Source organism: Podarcis raffonei, chromosome Z, assembly GCF_027172205.1.
Source record: "Podarcis raffonei isolate rPodRaf1 chromosome Z, rPodRaf1.pri, whole genome shotgun sequence".
Taxonomy (NCBI): domain Eukaryota; kingdom Metazoa; phylum Chordata; class Lepidosauria; order Squamata; family Lacertidae; genus Podarcis; species Podarcis raffonei.
Window position 1 is genome coordinate 13,670,340 of NC_070621.1, and position 16,723 is coordinate 13,687,062.

General features: G+C 46.0%; 1 protein-coding gene across 1 annotated transcript in view; it reads right to left on the reverse strand.

Annotated features, from left to right (window-relative positions):
• Window positions 1-16,723, reverse strand: part of LOC128406951 (FK506-binding protein 15-like) — a 50,797-nt gene that overhangs the window by 18,722 nt on the left and 15,352 nt on the right. Inside the window, exons 18-24 of the mRNA XM_053374853.1 lie at window positions 15,377-15,548; window positions 14,086-14,222; window positions 12,619-12,918; window positions 9,149-9,405; window positions 4,094-4,203; window positions 3,605-3,728; window positions 2,775-2,844 (exon numbers count right to left, since the gene is read on the reverse strand). Of these exons, the coding sequence (XP_053230828.1) occupies window positions 2,775-2,844; window positions 3,605-3,728; window positions 4,094-4,203; window positions 9,149-9,405; window positions 12,619-12,918; window positions 14,086-14,222; window positions 15,377-15,548 (1,170 nt within the window). The remainder of the gene's footprint in view (window positions 1-2,774; window positions 2,845-3,604; window positions 3,729-4,093; window positions 4,204-9,148; window positions 9,406-12,618; window positions 12,919-14,085; window positions 14,223-15,376; window positions 15,549-16,723) is intronic.

Consider the following 16,723-nt stretch of genomic DNA (forward strand, 5'->3'; position numbering starts at 1 on the left):
AATGATTTACAGGTGGTACATGACCCCAGTTAAGCTCACAAAAATTTATCACCTGCCTAACAATAAGTGCTGGAAATGTAAAGAAGCTGAGGGAACATTCTTTCACCTTTGGTGGACATGCCCAAGGGTCAAGGCTTACTGGGAAATGATATATAATGAACTCAAGAAGGTATTTAAAATTACCTTTCCTAAGAAACCAGAGGCCTTTCTTTTGGGCATAGTTGGCCAATGGGTGCCAAAGAAAGATAGAACATTTTTAATGTATGCAACAACAGCAGCAAGAATACTTCTTGCCAAGTATTGGAAGACACAAGATCTACCCACCGTGGAGGAATGGCAGACGCAAGTGATCGACTACATGGAGATGGCTGAAATGACTGGCAGAATCCGTGATCAGGGAGAAGATTTGATTGAACAGGACTGGAAAAAGTTTAAGGACTATTTACAAAAATACTGTAAAATCTTTGAGTGTTAATATGATGTGGGAAGTGAAGGTAACAGGGTTTGTGTGATTTGGTTAAATGTGAATAAAAATAAGAATGTTAAAAAGGATAGGGGGTTATGAACAGAACATTATTATGTCATAGTATATAAGATGAGGTATGGATTAAAATAATGGAAAATCGGGACATAATAACTAGAAGAATATAAAATTAAGTATGGTTTAAATAAGGTTTTGAATTTGCTGAATTTAATTGGAATAAAGAGGAACACAAAAAAGGGGGATGTGAGGAGGTCAAGATAGAGGGGTATGGAACTTTATAAATTTAAGAAAATGGGTTTTTCTTTTTTCTTTTTTCTTATTTCTCTTCTTTTTTTCTGCTGTATATTTTTGTTTTTCTGTTGTATTTGTTTTTTATATGAACCTTATGTATGGAAATGATACATTTTGAAATGATGAATCTTTTGTTTTGTAAAATCTTAATAAACATTTATTTAAAAAAAAAGAAAAGGACAGAGGCTGGAAAAACTGAATCCCTTTTCCTTTTTTTAAAAAAATATTTTTTATTAAGGATTTTCTTCTTTTACAGAAGTGTAGTGCCTCGTATTTTTTCTTCTTCTTCCATGTAACATTTTTACAAATCCGTTTCATTTGTTGAGGCATTAGGGGGAGAAGAAAAAAGAAAGAAAAAAGAAAGGGGGGTGGAGAGAGGGAAGATGGATGGGGGTGGGGTCGGGTGGCGGTGTTTCTATTATGTTTAATGTATGTAGAGTTTGGTGTCACCGTTGCTTGTGTTGTTCACTTGTGTTCCTTTGGTGGTGAGAGAGGTTGGGGTTGGCCTAGGGTGTGATTGTTTGCTTGTGATTGGCTGTGGTGATCTTTGTTTTCATGTGTGAGTGAGGTGTGTGTGTGTTTTGGATCAGGTTAGCCATATTGATTTGTATGCTGTTGGTGGATTATTGTCATTGTCCTGTTGGGTTGTGTATTTGATAAAGGGGAGCCATACTGGGGTGAAGGCGTCTTCTTCTGTTTGTCCCCGTGTCAGTTTCAGTTTATTAGTTAATTTTTCTTTTCTTTTTTAATAATTTTTTATTGATTTTCCAACATAAATTAAAACACATTACAACTAACAATACATAGACAAACAAACATGTAAACACGTATAATTTCATAACCTCTTTTTCTTAAACCTTATTTTCAATGACTTCCCCATGCCTCCCTTTTCTGCATCCCTGTTTCAAAATTTTTCAGCAACCCCTAATTTCAATTACTTATAACTCACTTTCTTTAATCCTTTTTCTCTTACCCAATCATTTATCGCTGCAATTCTGTTTTACTTTACCCATGACATTTTAGCACTCATTAATTTTACAACAGTTCTTAAGATAAACTTTAAATTTCTTCCAATCTTCTTCCACCGTCTCTTTTCCTTGGTTAGTTAGTTAGTTACTTTTTCTAGTAGGGCTGTTTCCCATACTATTTGGTACCATTGGTCCATGCTTACTCTTGACAGGTCTCTCCAGTGTCTGGTTATGGTGTTTCTGTCTGCTGAAAATAGGTGGGTTATGAGTTCTTTGTGGTGTAAATGGGGATTGTTGTCTTGGAAGATGTTTAGTAGGGCCAATTCTGGGGTGATGTCTATTACTTGCTTAGTTATTTTACATATTTCTTGTATGGCTGTTGTCCAGAATAGTTGAATTTTGGGACACTCCCACCACATGTGGAGGTATGTGCCTGTGGAACTGAATCCCTTTTCCAATATAAGCTGCTGAAACCCCCATCTCACCTCCCTCTATCCACTCCGCACACAATACCCCCTAGGCCCTTCTTTAGTCAAGATTCTAGTCCACGTGGTTCTAGTTAAATAAGAGAACAGGGCCTTGGACTGAATCAAACTACTGGTGTCTCTAGCTCAGGACTGCCTACTCTGACCGACAGCAGTATCCCCAGCCCTACCCAGAGGAGCTTGCGATTGGATTTGGGAGCCTCTGTCTGGAAAGTGGATGCTGTGTTACTGAGCGACAGCCCCTTCCCTGCTGAAAATACTTTTTGTAGAGAAGTGAGGTTAGAATAAGAAAAATGGGAGCTATAACCCTTGTGAGCTGATTAGGAAGAAAGAGACAGGAGCCAAAACAGCACCTTTGCTTTTTCCAGAGTAAGACATCATCAGGAAACCAGGATTCAAATAGAAGCATTTCCTTAGCCCAACCTACATCAACCCGGTATCCTCCAGATGTTTAGGACCAACAACAGCTGTAGTCCCAAACATCTGGAGGACAGCAGGTTGACAGAAGGCCAGGCTACTTCAAGACACCACACCTCCTCCTCTTACCTCCTTGGTTTCATTGCTGCCCACTACAGCTGCTCCATACTTGCCATGTTTCACATATTTCCCATTGGTACTGGAATGAGAAGAGAACACCTCTTAGCTTCCCACAATTGTTGCCACCATGCCAACCCCATCAGTTATATTAAGCAGCTCTTTACAAAGACTCCCATCAGCCCAGGCCATCTGGCCAGCGGTGAGGGGTGATGTGGGGGGTGAGCGGTAGCAGCCCAGCAACATTTTATCAGCCCACAAGCTCCCCATCCCAGGAGATCACTGTCATCATTTCAGTTCAGTGTTGGCTCATTGGGGTGAATGCAGGGAGCCCAATTCTAGGTGGCACCAGAGCCAACGACAAGAAGGGCCAGCTAAGTCTAGAATGTCCCCATCCTCCTCCTTGCTGTGTTCTACCATGGCAGAATGGAGGCTGAGGGGGAAGAGGAAGCTGACAGAAAGTCCTGCCCTCTGGATTGGTTGGACATCAGAAGGCAGGCAGGTGGGAGCCAGCTGGGGGCAGAATGAGGGGGTGGTGTCCTACTGGACCTGCTTTCACTGGTGTGGCATAAGGCAAGGAAATCAACAGCACATTGAGCCAGAGTCAATGATATCCACAGCCTGATTGGCTGGAAGTAAAAAAACAACAACAGGCAGGTGGGCAGGCTGAGGTTGTGTTGGCAGTGCCCCATTCGCTCTAATCGACCACCCCCCACTGTTGTTTAGCTGCACCTCTTTCCGAAGAAGCCAGGCAAGATGGAGAGATGATTGCAAAAGATGTGAGCACAGGACCTGGGTAACAAGAACACCCTGCAGCTCATCCCCTCTACTGTAGTACTCACAACAAATATGCATGAACAACTGTAGTGAAGAAGACTGACTGCACTGCTGCAGTGGGCACAGGAGTAGCAGCGGGTGCAGCAGCAGCAGCTGCAGGAGGATGCTTCTGGGTAGACAGACCTGCAGCTGGAGCAGCACATGAGAAGGGTAAGTGCTCTGTTGCAAACAGAGCATTGCTTGCAAACATCAGGCCAACTTAGCTCCCTTGTCTTGGGACCAAGCCAATTGCTCAGATTAATGAAAAACAGGAAGTTGCCTTGTATGGCGTCAAACCACTGGGTCCATCTACCTCAGTGTGGTGAATACAGACCACCAGCACCTTTCTGGAGCCCCAGGTCAGGGGTCTCTCCCCAGCACTATTTGGGAGTTGCCACAGAGCAACCCAGTTGATTCTGTGGGGCTTCAGAACCAAAGGTTGGACTAGATGGGCCACTGGCCTGGTCCACAAGGGCTCGTCTTATGTTCCTAGGCATTGTGAACAGTTTACTTACCGGTAGCTGGATGACTAATTTTGGCCCGCTTGGATGGCCTGTATTGGAAGAGCACATTTCCAGATTCTGTAGCTGTCTGATCCTGTTCAAAGAGAGAGGCCAGCCTGGTCCTGGGCAGAGAGAAAAGTAACCATTCACTTCATTCACAGATGCTCATGTTTCACTGCAGGTTGGCAATTTTGTTGCAGCCTTCCCCAAAGACCAGAGGGTAATGGATTCAAAAACTAGAATCCTGTCAGTGATTAGGATGCTGGCCACATGACCTGGAACCTGTACGCCAGCTCCCTCGGCCAATAAAGCAAGATGAGTGCCGCAACCCCAGAGTCGGTCACGACTGGACCTAATGGTCAGGGGCCCCTTTACCTAAAGGAGTAGACACATTGTGGGTCTTCTCTAAGCAGAACTTAGTTGGAGACAATCTCTTCTTTTTCCTATCAAGTTTCTATAACCTCTCTTAAGTAGAAAAGAAAAGCCTGCAGGATCTGGCCAAAGGCCCAGCGAGTCCAGCATTCTGTTCTTACAGTAGCCAACAGAACCCAAGCACAAGAGGCCTCTTCCCTCCTGTGGTCTCCAGCAACAGTTGTTCAGAAGCCCTGCTGCCACCAACATGGTGAGCACAGCCACCATTGCTAGCCTTCTCCTCCCTGGATTTTTCTAATCCTCTTTTAAAGTCACCCAAGTTGGTGGCCATTCCTGCCTCCTGCGGGAGAGTTCTGTAGTTTAACTGTGCATGGTGTGAGAAAGTACTTTCTTTTGCCTTTCCTGAAGGTCTTCCAACATTCAGCTTCATCGGATGTTCACAAGAGGGAGAGAAACTGTTCCCTATCCACTTTCTCCATGCCATGCCTAATTTGATAAACTTCTATCATATTATCTCTTACTTGCTTTTTGTCTAAACTACAAAGTCCCTAAAAGTAAAAAGGCCGTTGCCCAATTATTGCACCCAAGCTTTTACAGAACCTAGTACAGTGGTACCTTGGTTTTTGAACAGCTTAGTTCACAAACTACTTGGAACCCGAACGCTTCAAACCCGGTAATAAGTGTTCAGGTTTTCAAACTGTTTTTGGAATCTGAATGTACTTCATTGGGGGGGGGGCGGCATTTTCGTTTTGAGTACCACACTTCCAATGCTCGCTCGCTTGCTGCTTGACCTGAGCTTCCCTTATTTTTTATTTTTTTAAAATTTAAGATTTTCTTGTTTTACAGAAGTATGTGTAATGTCTCTCGTATTTTTTCCATGTAACATTTTTACAAATCCATTTCATTTGTTGAAACATTAGGGGGAGGGGGGAAAAGGGTGGCGGCGGGAAGATGGGTAGGGGTGGGGTCAGGTGGCGATGTTTCTATTATGCTTAATATATGTAGGGTTTGGTGTCAGCGTTGCTGGTGCTGTTCACTTGTGTTCCTTTGGTGGTGAGAGAGGTTGGGGTTGGCTTAGGGTGTGGTTGTTTATTTGTGATTGGCTGTGGTGATCTTTGTTTTTGTGTGTGAGTGGGGTGGGTGGTTGTTTTAGATCAGGTTAGCCATATTGATTTATATGCTGTTGGTGGATTATTGTCATTGTCTTGTTGGGCTGTGTACATGATAAAGGGGAGCCATGCCGGGGTAAAGGTGTCTTCTTCTGTTTGTCCCCGTGTCAGTTTCAGTTTATTGGTTACTTTTTCTAGTAGGGCTGTTTCCCATACTATTTGGTACCATTGGTCCATGCTTACTCCTGACAGGTCTCTCCAGTGTCTGGTTATGGGGTTTCTGGCTGCTGAAAATAGGTGGGTTATGAGTTCTTTGTGGTGTAAATGGGCATTGTTGTCTTGGAAGATGTTTAGTAGGGCCAATTCTGGGGTGATGTCTAATACTTGCTTAGTTATTTTACATATTTCTCGTGTGACTGTTGTCCAGAATAGTCGCCTTCCTTTCCATCCCCCCTCCCCCGCTGGAACTCCCCCATCACGCACCCTCGTCCCTCCAATGGCAATGGGAAAATCACTGCCACTTTTTAATAGTCTAGTTATGGGAAAGCACACCTTGGTTTTGGAACACTTTGGTTTTGGAACAGACATCCGGAACTGATTTAAGTTTGAGAACCAAGGTACCATTGTAAACAAAAATAAAATTGTAAAGGAATCCATTATTGAAAAGATACAAGCCCTGCCCTTGCGGTTTACCCTTCCCCACACGGGACCAGTGGCGTAGCGTGGGTTGTCAGCACCCAGGGCAAGGCAAGTAATTTGCACCCCCTAACCCGTGGATTTGCGCCCCCTAACCCTAACCCCCAGATGTTGCGCCCGGTGCGGCTGGCCCCCCCTGCACCCCCCACGCTACGCCACTGCACGGGACAATTCACTGTCAGGAAGGTGGGGAGAGGGACTAAACCTGGCTGAACACAAGTGGTTTTCCCTACAGACATTCAGAAGTATCTCATCTCAGGGTTGTTCTAGGAGCAGAAACATACCAGTTACCACACATCCTAGCCCACTTCCCTGCACTCCTGAGAGCTAGAAACTTGCAGATTAAAACAAACAAACAAACAAACAAACAAACAAACAAACAAACACTAAGACCAAGTATCTTCAAACATTAAATTTCCAGACTTAGCCCCAAACTTCATGCTATACCAAGGGGTGAAGTGCCCATTTTAAATGCCTGACAGCACCCCAAACAGCTGGTCCCGATGAAACAAACCCGTGGACTGCCTGCCAAAGGTACTCTGTTCGTCGTGGGTCTGACATCGCTGTTCAAGTGCCCCAGTCGGTTCTCCAGCTCCCACCCATTCAATGTTGGCTGCTGTTTTCTCGTGTCATTACCCCTCCCCTCTCTTTTCCATCCTGAAGCATCAGCAAAGTAAGGCGTGGGCAGTGGGGGGTGAATTAAACAGCTAAGGTTTCCAAAGGCAATTCTGCATTTGCACAACAGCAATCTTCTGGAATGGCTGCATGACCTTGTGAGAGATACGAAAATCTATCCCGTATCATCCCTAAGCAGTTCTTCTAGGATTCCAGCTAGAGAAAAACCACAAGTGAAAACATGCATGTTTGTGGGGCCCCCAAAAGAAGCGAGCGGAACAGAGATTGTGAACTTGGCTTCTCCTTCTGGGGAGAGTGACATTCTCGGAAGTCATAGATCAGGGGTCAGCAAACTTTTTAAGCGGGGGGAGGCAGACCATTGTCCCCCAAACCTTGTGGGGGGCCGGATTATATTTTGAATATTGGGGGGGCATGTGCAGTTCTCCATAAATTTCTGAACTACAACTCCCACTGTCCCTTTCGGGTGACTATATGTCACTCTGACCTTTGCTCACTGCCAGTGTTGCCAAAAGCAGCAGTGAAGTGCCCTTATTTTGAACACCTGAAATGTCACAGTGTAAAGGGCACTATAAATCTTTCTTAGGGTCCCTTTTGTAGAAGAAATCTAAGACCACAAAACACCTCCAATCAGTCCAGTTACTGGCACCCACTTTAGGGCAGGAGTTAGAATGCCAAATTGTGACCTGGGAGATCAGGGTTCAGATCCCCACTTGGAGATGAAGCTCACTTTGAGACTCTCTTAGTGTAACATCACCCCTTTCTTTTTTCTTTCTTTTTTCTTCTCGCCCTAATGCCTCAACAAATGAAACGGATTTGTAAAAATGTTACATGGAAGAAGAAGAAAAATACGAGGCACTACACTTTTGTAAAACAAGAAAATCCTTAATAAAAAATATTTTTAAAAAAAGAAGAAGTGGAAACAGAAAGCTAGAATTAAGGTAAAGGTAAAGGTACCCCTGCCCATAAGGGCCAGTCTTGACAGACTCTAGGGTTGTGCGCTCATCTCACTCTAGAGGCCGGGAGCCAGCGCTGTCCGCAGACACTTCCGGGTCACATGGCCAGCGTGACGAAGCTGCTCTGGCGAACTGGCTCCTGCGCAGCACACGGAAACACCGTTTACCTTCCTGCTATAAAGCGGTACCTATTTATCTACTTGCACTTAAGGGTGCTTTCGAACTGCTAGGTGGGCAGGAGCTGGGACCGAACGACGGGAGCTCACCCCGCCACGGGGATTCGAACCACTGACCATGCGATCGGCAAGTCCTAGGCGCTGAGGTTTTACCCACAGCAAGGGAAAATATTTCACCACAGCACAGGCAACAGGCATTTGTATGCAAATCAACCCTATGTACATTCATGGGGAAGTTCAGTTGAATGCAGTGAAGTCTACTCCCCAATAAGTCTTGCTTTTTAAGAATAATCCTCCTTTTCCCATTAACCCTTGGGCTGAACTTCCTAGTCCCAAACCACTACTAAAACATAATGTATTCCCTCACTATATAAAAGGTGTGGGGTTCCTTTGGCCCTCTGGATTGTAGCGCCTAACAGCACGTATTTGCAGACAAACCCCTCTGCATGTGCTCGGAATCACCCTTCGCAAGCCTGCACCCCCCATCCCAGCCCCACATACAGCCCCAGCCCCACATGCTGCCCCAGCCCCACATACAGCTCTAGTCCCACATGCTGCCCCAGACCCACATAAGCAACGCATAGCTTAGTCGGATGCAACCCAGCGCCTCCCATTTCATCCTTAGGTGGACGAAACCCCGCCCATTTCATCCTCACCAGCAACGCTGTGAGGCAGAGAGAGAGCGAAAGAAAGAAAAGAGAGAGAGAGAGAGAGAGAAGGAACCTTGCTGGCTCAATGACGCCTAGCTTTGCTGAACTTCGCCTCTCTCTCAACGCCTAACAGCACGTATTTGCAGACAAAGCCCTCTGCATGTGCTCGGAATCACCCTTCGCAAGCCTGCGCCCCCACCCCAGCCCCACATGCTGCCCAAGCCCCACATACAGTGCCAGAACCACATGCAGCCCCAGAACCACATACTGCCCCAGAACCACATGCAACCCCAGAACCACATACAGTCGCAAACCCAAACCCACCCCAGCCCCACATACAGCCCCAGCCCCACATGCAGCCCCAAGCCCCACATCCAGCTCTGGTCCCCTCACACAGCCCCGCCCCCTCACGCGGACCGAAAGACACCCGCACACCCCGCATCTCCCCCCACGCAGAGAGGCGCCGCATTCTCACCCTCCCGTCGGAAGCTGGAAGGCGTCGTCTTCTTCATCCATGTCCCCCAACATCCTGACGGCCCCTCGCTCCCCGCGCCCCTCGGCTAAGCCCAAGCCGGGAGGCGAGAGCCGCAAAGTGCGCGGCTGCAACTTCTCGGCCATGGCGCAAGCGCTGGGCTGCGGAAGCGAAACTAGCAAGCCAAAGCGGCCGGCGGCATTCGCGGTCCCCAAACGGGCCAAACTTCCACGCGGAGGAGGGAAGAAACGCGTCCACGGCTACACGAGCGATCAGCTGCTGCCGCTGCCTCGAATTTGGCGGCGGGACTCTTTAAGTTTGACGGAAAGGGAGGGGGACACGGCTGGACCAATGGGAAGCTGGTTTCTGGGAGAGGGAGGCGGGAGGGCGGGTGACGCTCGCTCGAGGCTGACCAATGAGGTGGCGCCTCCGCTCGCCGGGCGAAGAAGGGACGCGTCTGAGGAGATCGAGGGAAGGAGGCGAAGGCGAGGAAGGCGCAGGTAGCTAACTTCCCATTCTTCTCATCGTGCTATTTACACTTTGTCTGGCAAAACACATTTCTTTCTTCTTATTTAGCGTTCTCGTTTTATATCCATAAACTTTTACTATGTACATTCTCCATATTCCAAGATTCATTCTAGGTCTGTCAGGAGATTAACGTCGTCACTAATTTTTAAGATCTTCCTTAAATGTTATCCGATCTTGATTAACTTTTGGTATTGAATTTCCTCCTATTCTCCCTGTTGTTCTGGCAAGTTGTAGATCTTCTATCATTTTTGCTTGCCAGTCCGTTTTTGTGCGGATGATATCACTGTTAGCAGAAACAGCAGATTCAAATTCTTTGTACTCATTCAAATCCTAACAGATGTTGGTTAGATCGGACAAATAGCTGAAGAGGAAACTGAGCTGGTGTAGCTAATAATGTGGGATTTAAGAGGTTTGGTGATGCATTTTACTCTAAACACCCATGAAATGTCATAGAAAATAATCCAACTCTGGGTTCATCTCTTGAGGTTAATTATTGCACTGAACAAGTGGTGTGTGCCTTTCATTCCCACACATTGCTCCAGTAATGTTTGCAGCTGAAGCCTACATTTCAAGAAAGTTACAGGAATCAGTGAACAGAAGCATTGCTGATTTTTCTACAATGTCTTATAACGAGCTTGTAAAACTTGTGTAACCTGGGTAGCCAATTCAAAATTTGTGGTCACCAGAACATGCCCTTGCTACAAAGAGCCTGCTGCACCACTGGAAGATGGTGCAAGATGAAGGACAAAGATGCAAGGGTGTGGTATCTTTCCCTGTCTCTGCACCTGCATCATCTTCCTCCAGCTCAGAGCCAGAAAGGTAAGATAGAGGTTTGTTTTGGCTCTCTGTTCACACCCGGCAAGTGCAGAACTAAAGCAAGCTGTAGGCTTCTAACCATGTTTGGGATGGCGGAGGGAGTAATTATTTCTATCCCTCAGTGGCTCTAATGTCAAAAGAAGGCCTCAGACCTCCCTCACAAAAGCACATCTGACTCCTTGCCCTGATGAAGGAAGCAAGCAGGCCTTTTTTCTTCTAATAAAGAGTTAACTTCTCTTAATCTATATGATTTCTTTCTGGCTGGCTCGCTGAGAACCAACTACCACAGAAGGAGCATGGTGTGTCCTCCACCAAAGGTACTACCTCTCCTCTAACACCCCACACACTAATAACACACACACAGGTACTGTCCAGGATTCACAATGGAACCCAACATCCAAACATCAATGAAGACCCCCCACACACACACCTTGAGCACCCTTGAGCTGAATCTAGCGATCATATCTCTACTTGTGGCTGAACATATGCCACAAAACGGGCAGTCATGCCAAACTGAAATTTCAGTCTGCCATCTTGATTCAAAATGGCACCCAACATACAAACAGCAATAAGGTCTGCCGCCCCACCCTGGGAACCCTCATGCCAAGTTTAGTATTATAAATGGAGAGTTGTCCAATTGTATAGAGGGTAAATGGGCAAACCATTTCCCAAAATATCAGTCAGGTCAACATATTCCTCCAGCATGACATTGAAAAAGTGTGGGGGTGGGGTGGGAGGGAGAGTTGGACTCCCCAGAGTTGGAATTAATAGATGGCAGAAAAAGCCAGTGTCTTGTCAATACATAATTCCATTTAAAAGCTGTAAAATCATGAGTCCCAGCTCTTGGGAGCAGGAAAGAAGGGGTTGGGAGCGATTCACTGATAAATGTATTTATGCACTGGCTCAATGGGAAAACTTTAGAAATTCATCGGAAATCACTCATTGTATCTATCTTCTCCGTTCCAATGGCATTTAGGACCCAGGGAAGTGAGGTGTAAGGGGAGGGGTGAGTGAGCCCACCATAATCCCTGAGATGTACAGACACATCTGCAGGGCCTTCCCAAGGAGTCATGGCCAGTGATATCCAGCCACCTCAATCACAATGCCTATCCATCCTATAGTGGGATGAAGCCGGACAAGACAGAGGGGTGTATTTGATTTGACTCAGGGACCAAGGAGCTGTAAATACTTTCCTTTGTACTGGGATGGGAGTAAGTGTGAAAGACTATATTTGCGTGACAGGGGTATGCCTGGATCTCAGGTTCTCAGGCATTACCTCAATAGAATTAGAATAGAGAGAGGGGGGAAATCAAAAGAAGGGAGATTACCATATTCATTTTTTCAAATGGCAGAAAATTTAAATTTAAAAGACGCATGGAGACATAGATACACAAATTATTCTGAGGCCAAGCAATAGGCAGGAAGAATAGCTGGAATTTGGATAACAAACAATTTAATTTGGAAAATCAAAAAGGTAGAAATACAACCTAAATCAATAACAGACCATAATTCAATTATGATGGAGTTAAGAAACAACAGAAAAATACAGTTGACCCTTGGGTTATGTTACCTTTGGGTAACGTAATCCTTGGGTTGCAAACCTGGAAGTGTATACTTCCGGGTTTTACTGCGTGGTCATGCACAGAAGTGCTCAATCAATCTGTGCGCATGCACAGAAGGGCGTCTCCAGTTACAAAGTTTTTGGGATGTGGCCAGGCTCCAGAACAGATCCCATTTGTAACCGAAGATGGAGAATGAATGAAAAAATCTTAAACAATGAAAAGATAATGAACAAAGCACAAGAACTTCTGAAGGAATTTTTTCAAATAAACATGGCACAAGAAACATACATCAGAGTGAAATGGGATGCAAGCAAAGCTTTCATAAGACGATTTTATATACAACATGATGCAAAACAAAAAAGAATTAGAGAGGAAAAATTCGATCAAATTAGAAAGGAAATAGATGCAAATGAGAAAACATTAGCCAAAGACCCAAAGAATGAAAATGCAAGTAAAAAAAATATCAAATTATTTCAAAATTATTTCTATTGTGTCCATTTCACCCTGAGTGCTTGGCCTCTCCTTCTCAATTCTGGCGGAGAGCCTGAGAGGCGGCCTTGCAGTTTAAGCAGAGGCTGCACGAGTTTGTTCAACCGGTGCTTCCAAAGAATGCGCCTCAGGAGCTGCAAAAAGCAGTCTGTCTTGGGCTCCTTCGAGAGCAGTGGATGGAGGACTGCTTGAGCTTTCCTTGAGATTAGCCAAAGGAGCGGGGGATGCCACTGGTGCTGGTTCTCGGAGAGAGTTGCTGTGGGGATCCCCATAAAGGGGTGCGGCACTTGGCTGCTTCCTTTCGGCAGGTCCTTCCCCCTCGGTGCTGCTGCTCCCCCTTTGCTCCTCCTGACTCTCCAGCAGCTGCAGAGTTGTTGTCTGGAACAAGGAGAGGGGAGGGGGGATTATTTGCCACAAAAAAGACTGCAGCCCCTGATGCAAGTACTGTGTAATGGTTGGTCTCTAACCGGGACTCAGGAGACCAGGGTTTGAATCCCTACTCAGCCACACAGGCACAGCTAAGTGACTTTCACTTTGTAGTACCTTAGATACAACCTGTTATTTCTAGAGAGCTGGGCTTCACCCTCTTTGCCGCTCCCATGATTAGTAATATGGGGCTAAATGCCACCCCAATCTCTGACCGGTGCAAGATTCCAGGGGTCTAGGCACTTAGTCTGTGTTTCCTTTGCAAATGAGGCACAGTGTAGACTGTGGTGTCATAATATCTATCAATACTTTATTGTGGTCCAAAGATCCACAAAACAATTTCTAAACTAGATACAGTTAAAACAAAAAGACAGACAGATGGAAGAAACCAAGGCAGTCATTTTGTTTTATCTAGGGCATAATGATCTTTGTTTCTTACAACCTCCGAAAGAAACTTTGCCATGGCCAGTGTAATATCATTTTGACCTGTCTTCCAAAAGGTATTTAATATGGGAGGCTTCAGATTTTCCTGGTAAATTTCCCAGTAGGGGATTGATCAGTTGGTCCCTTGCTTGTTCATGCAATTGATGTCCTGAGAACATAAACAAAGCCTATTTTAATAGGGGATGCCTCTCAGCCTGTCATTTAGAACTTCCAAGGAAAATACATTTAGTCTGGCTTTGGTAAATAAACGCTGATAGGTAGGTACAGACAAATTCCTAAGGTATGAGGATATTTGATAGGCATACCCGTATTGGATTCCAGCTGCGACCAGGCTACAAATTACATAAGATCGGGATCACAGGTCCCTATGTGAGATGTCCCAAAGCCTTTGCCTCAGGGATTCAAGGCAAAGTGTCATAACCCAGATGATATAAGAGGGATGATGGTAGTGGAGCAACACACCTTAATTTGCCCCCTTTCAATCCTCCATTTAAGAATGAAAGAAGATGCATGATCAGAGTTGAAGGGCATCTTCCAGGGAGGCAAAGAACAGTCAAGGGTGCAAAGCTGGGGGGGGGAGGGGGTGGCACTGGGAGAATCCTAAGGGTCAGAGAGAGTTTTCCAGGGAGCCACTTCTGGCCTTGGGTGATGACTTTTGCCACCCCTGGGCACTACCTTCTCCAGATTCTCCTTCTTAACGCAGAGATCAGCCAGCTCCTCTTCCAGGGCTACCACCTTCTCATCCAACTTCTTCCCACTCAGCTTCTCCTCCTGGTGTCTGCTTTTCATGTCGTCAGACAACTTCTCAAGTTCTGTGGAGGTGGGGCACATAGCCAGTGACAGACGAAGCCTGTGCCACAGTGCATGTCCCTGTTTCCATCCACTGCTGTAGCTAAGCCTAAGTACAGCGTCATCTGCACTATATGCTTTAAACACTCACAGCTTCCCACAAGACATTCTGGGAACTGAGAACATTCTGTTAAGGAAGCTGAGAGGTGGTGGGAAACCCCAGTCTGCCACAACCCCCAGCTACAATTCCCAGACTGTTAAACTATGCTGGAAATGGCTGCTTAAGCAGGGCTCTCCACTTCTACACAACTACAGTGGTACCTTGGGTTAAGTACTTATTTCGTTCTGGAGGTCCGTTCTTAACCTGAAACTGTTCTTAACCTAAGATACCACTTTACCTAATGGGTCCTCCTGCTGCTGCTGCTGCTGCTGCCGCTGCCACGCCGCTGGAGCACGATTTCTGTTCTCATCCTGAAACAAAATTCTTAACCCGAGGTACTATTTCTGCGTTAGTGGAATCTGTAATCTGAAGCGTCTGTAACCTGAAGCATCTGTAACTCGAGGTACCACTGTATTGGCAGCTGGAAAAAATCACACTTGCCAGGATTCCTTGGGAGAAAGCCATGCCTGACTGCAGTGGCATGATAATAGTGTATAGTGTGGATGGGGCCTCCGTGTAACTTTAAAAACATATCACATGTTTCTTCTCACTCTTACACTGCTCTGCTCTTGCATGCAGGGCAAGGAAGGTGCAGAATCTGCACAAACCCATTTTCTATTATGTTACATTATGCTAATGTTTGTAAGCTGGAGATTCATTTCAACAAAAAGCAGCATAGAAAAACAATCAATCAAGTTTGTAGAGATCAGAAGCTTGCCCCTTTTAAAAGGATGGAATTAAAGTCCAGAGTCTTTTGGAGATTGTGTGTCTGAGTCTTTAACAGCTACACTGCAGGAGGCCCTAAGGAGCAGGAACTCCAGAGGTTGCTGGACTCCAACGCCCATCATCCCTGGCTACGCTTGCTGGGGCTCATGAGAGGTGAAGGCCAGTAATATTTGGAGGGCCACAGGCTCCCTATCAGCAAGCTAAAGAATTTCCTAGGATGATAAAACTACTCTGCATGTGCTTGGATAGTGCTCTTCTGCCATTTCAGTGCCTCCTCTCAGCTTCCCTTACCCGCCAGCTGTGCACGGAGTCGGCTGACCTGGGCTTTCTGCCTCTCCAACTCTGTCAGGGCTTCATTCAGTTGGGAATGAAGATTCATCTCCTGCTTCTGATGACGGGTCAGCTCCAGCTGGAGCTGGGTGATCTGCGCCGTGGCTTCCGCTAGCTTCTTGCTGATCCTGACCTGCAACGCAAAGGAGCAGAAGAGACAGGAGAACATATGGGGAAAGAGTGCCCACAAGACGTTTCCTGGGAGGATGCAAGAGCTGTGCTTTTGGAGGCTCCCAAATGCTAAGAATGAGTCTCCCAGGAAACACCCTGAAGAACTGGTCTACTGGCAAGGCTATGAGGAGCAGGGGGAGGCAGAAGCCTTGGGCTTTTTAGTTAGTTGAGGAGAAAGCATGCACGACAAAGGTGCATAAAATGGAGAGCAGAAAAGATTTCCCCAGAAAATTCAGGACAGACAAAAGAAAGGACATCTTCACACAGCAGAGCTCTCTCCCACAAGATAAAATGAAGTCAAACAGTTAGATGGCTTTAGCAGCGGATTAGACAAAACAATGGGGCAGGAAAAGCTATACACAGCCAACAGCCACAAGGGCTACGGTTTCCCTCCACTGTTGGAGACAGCATGCTGTTCCTGAGAATTGCAAGTGATCCAGTGGCGGCATGTGCTAGAGACAAAAGCGGCGACAAGGAGAGGAGAGTTAACACCACCAGAAGCAAGAACAGCAAGAAGGGAGAAAGTTTTATCAAAAGAGGCAATGGCATTCTGGGTTAAGAGCACTCTGCTTGTTCTGTGGTCCAAGGGCTGATTATATCACTCAAAATCCCAGCGGCCTCAGGGTAAGATGCATGGAAGATCCCTTAATGGCAGGGTTTGCATGCTGATGCCCAAGCAAGAACAGGCCACAGCAATCCTAGACTTGCATGCTCTCCCCTTACATCTCCTCCTCTCATGCGGCCAGGAACCTTGACACTTATGCCCAGCCATGGTTTGCTGTGTTGCCTGGGACAACGAGCTGCAGCTAACATCAACTATGGTTAATATCAAACACACCAACTTCAAATGTTTGTTCCAATAAGCTAACTTCAGAAACTAATTCTACTTAAGATTAATGGCTGTTCTCAGTCCAGACAACAGAGGAAGCAGCAGTTACCTAGAAGTGGAAACTCTCACACCCTTCTTCTTGGCTGCATAGGAGGAAGTGAGGGGGATGTTCACTGTGTTTGCTCACATCATGCCAACCTGAGGTGCTTTTCAAAGGATTACCTGAAGCTTATGAATCTTTTACCTGTATGTGCATGTATACCTAGCCAGTCATTTGTTCTATTTTGTTGTTGCTGCTGCTCAGAAAC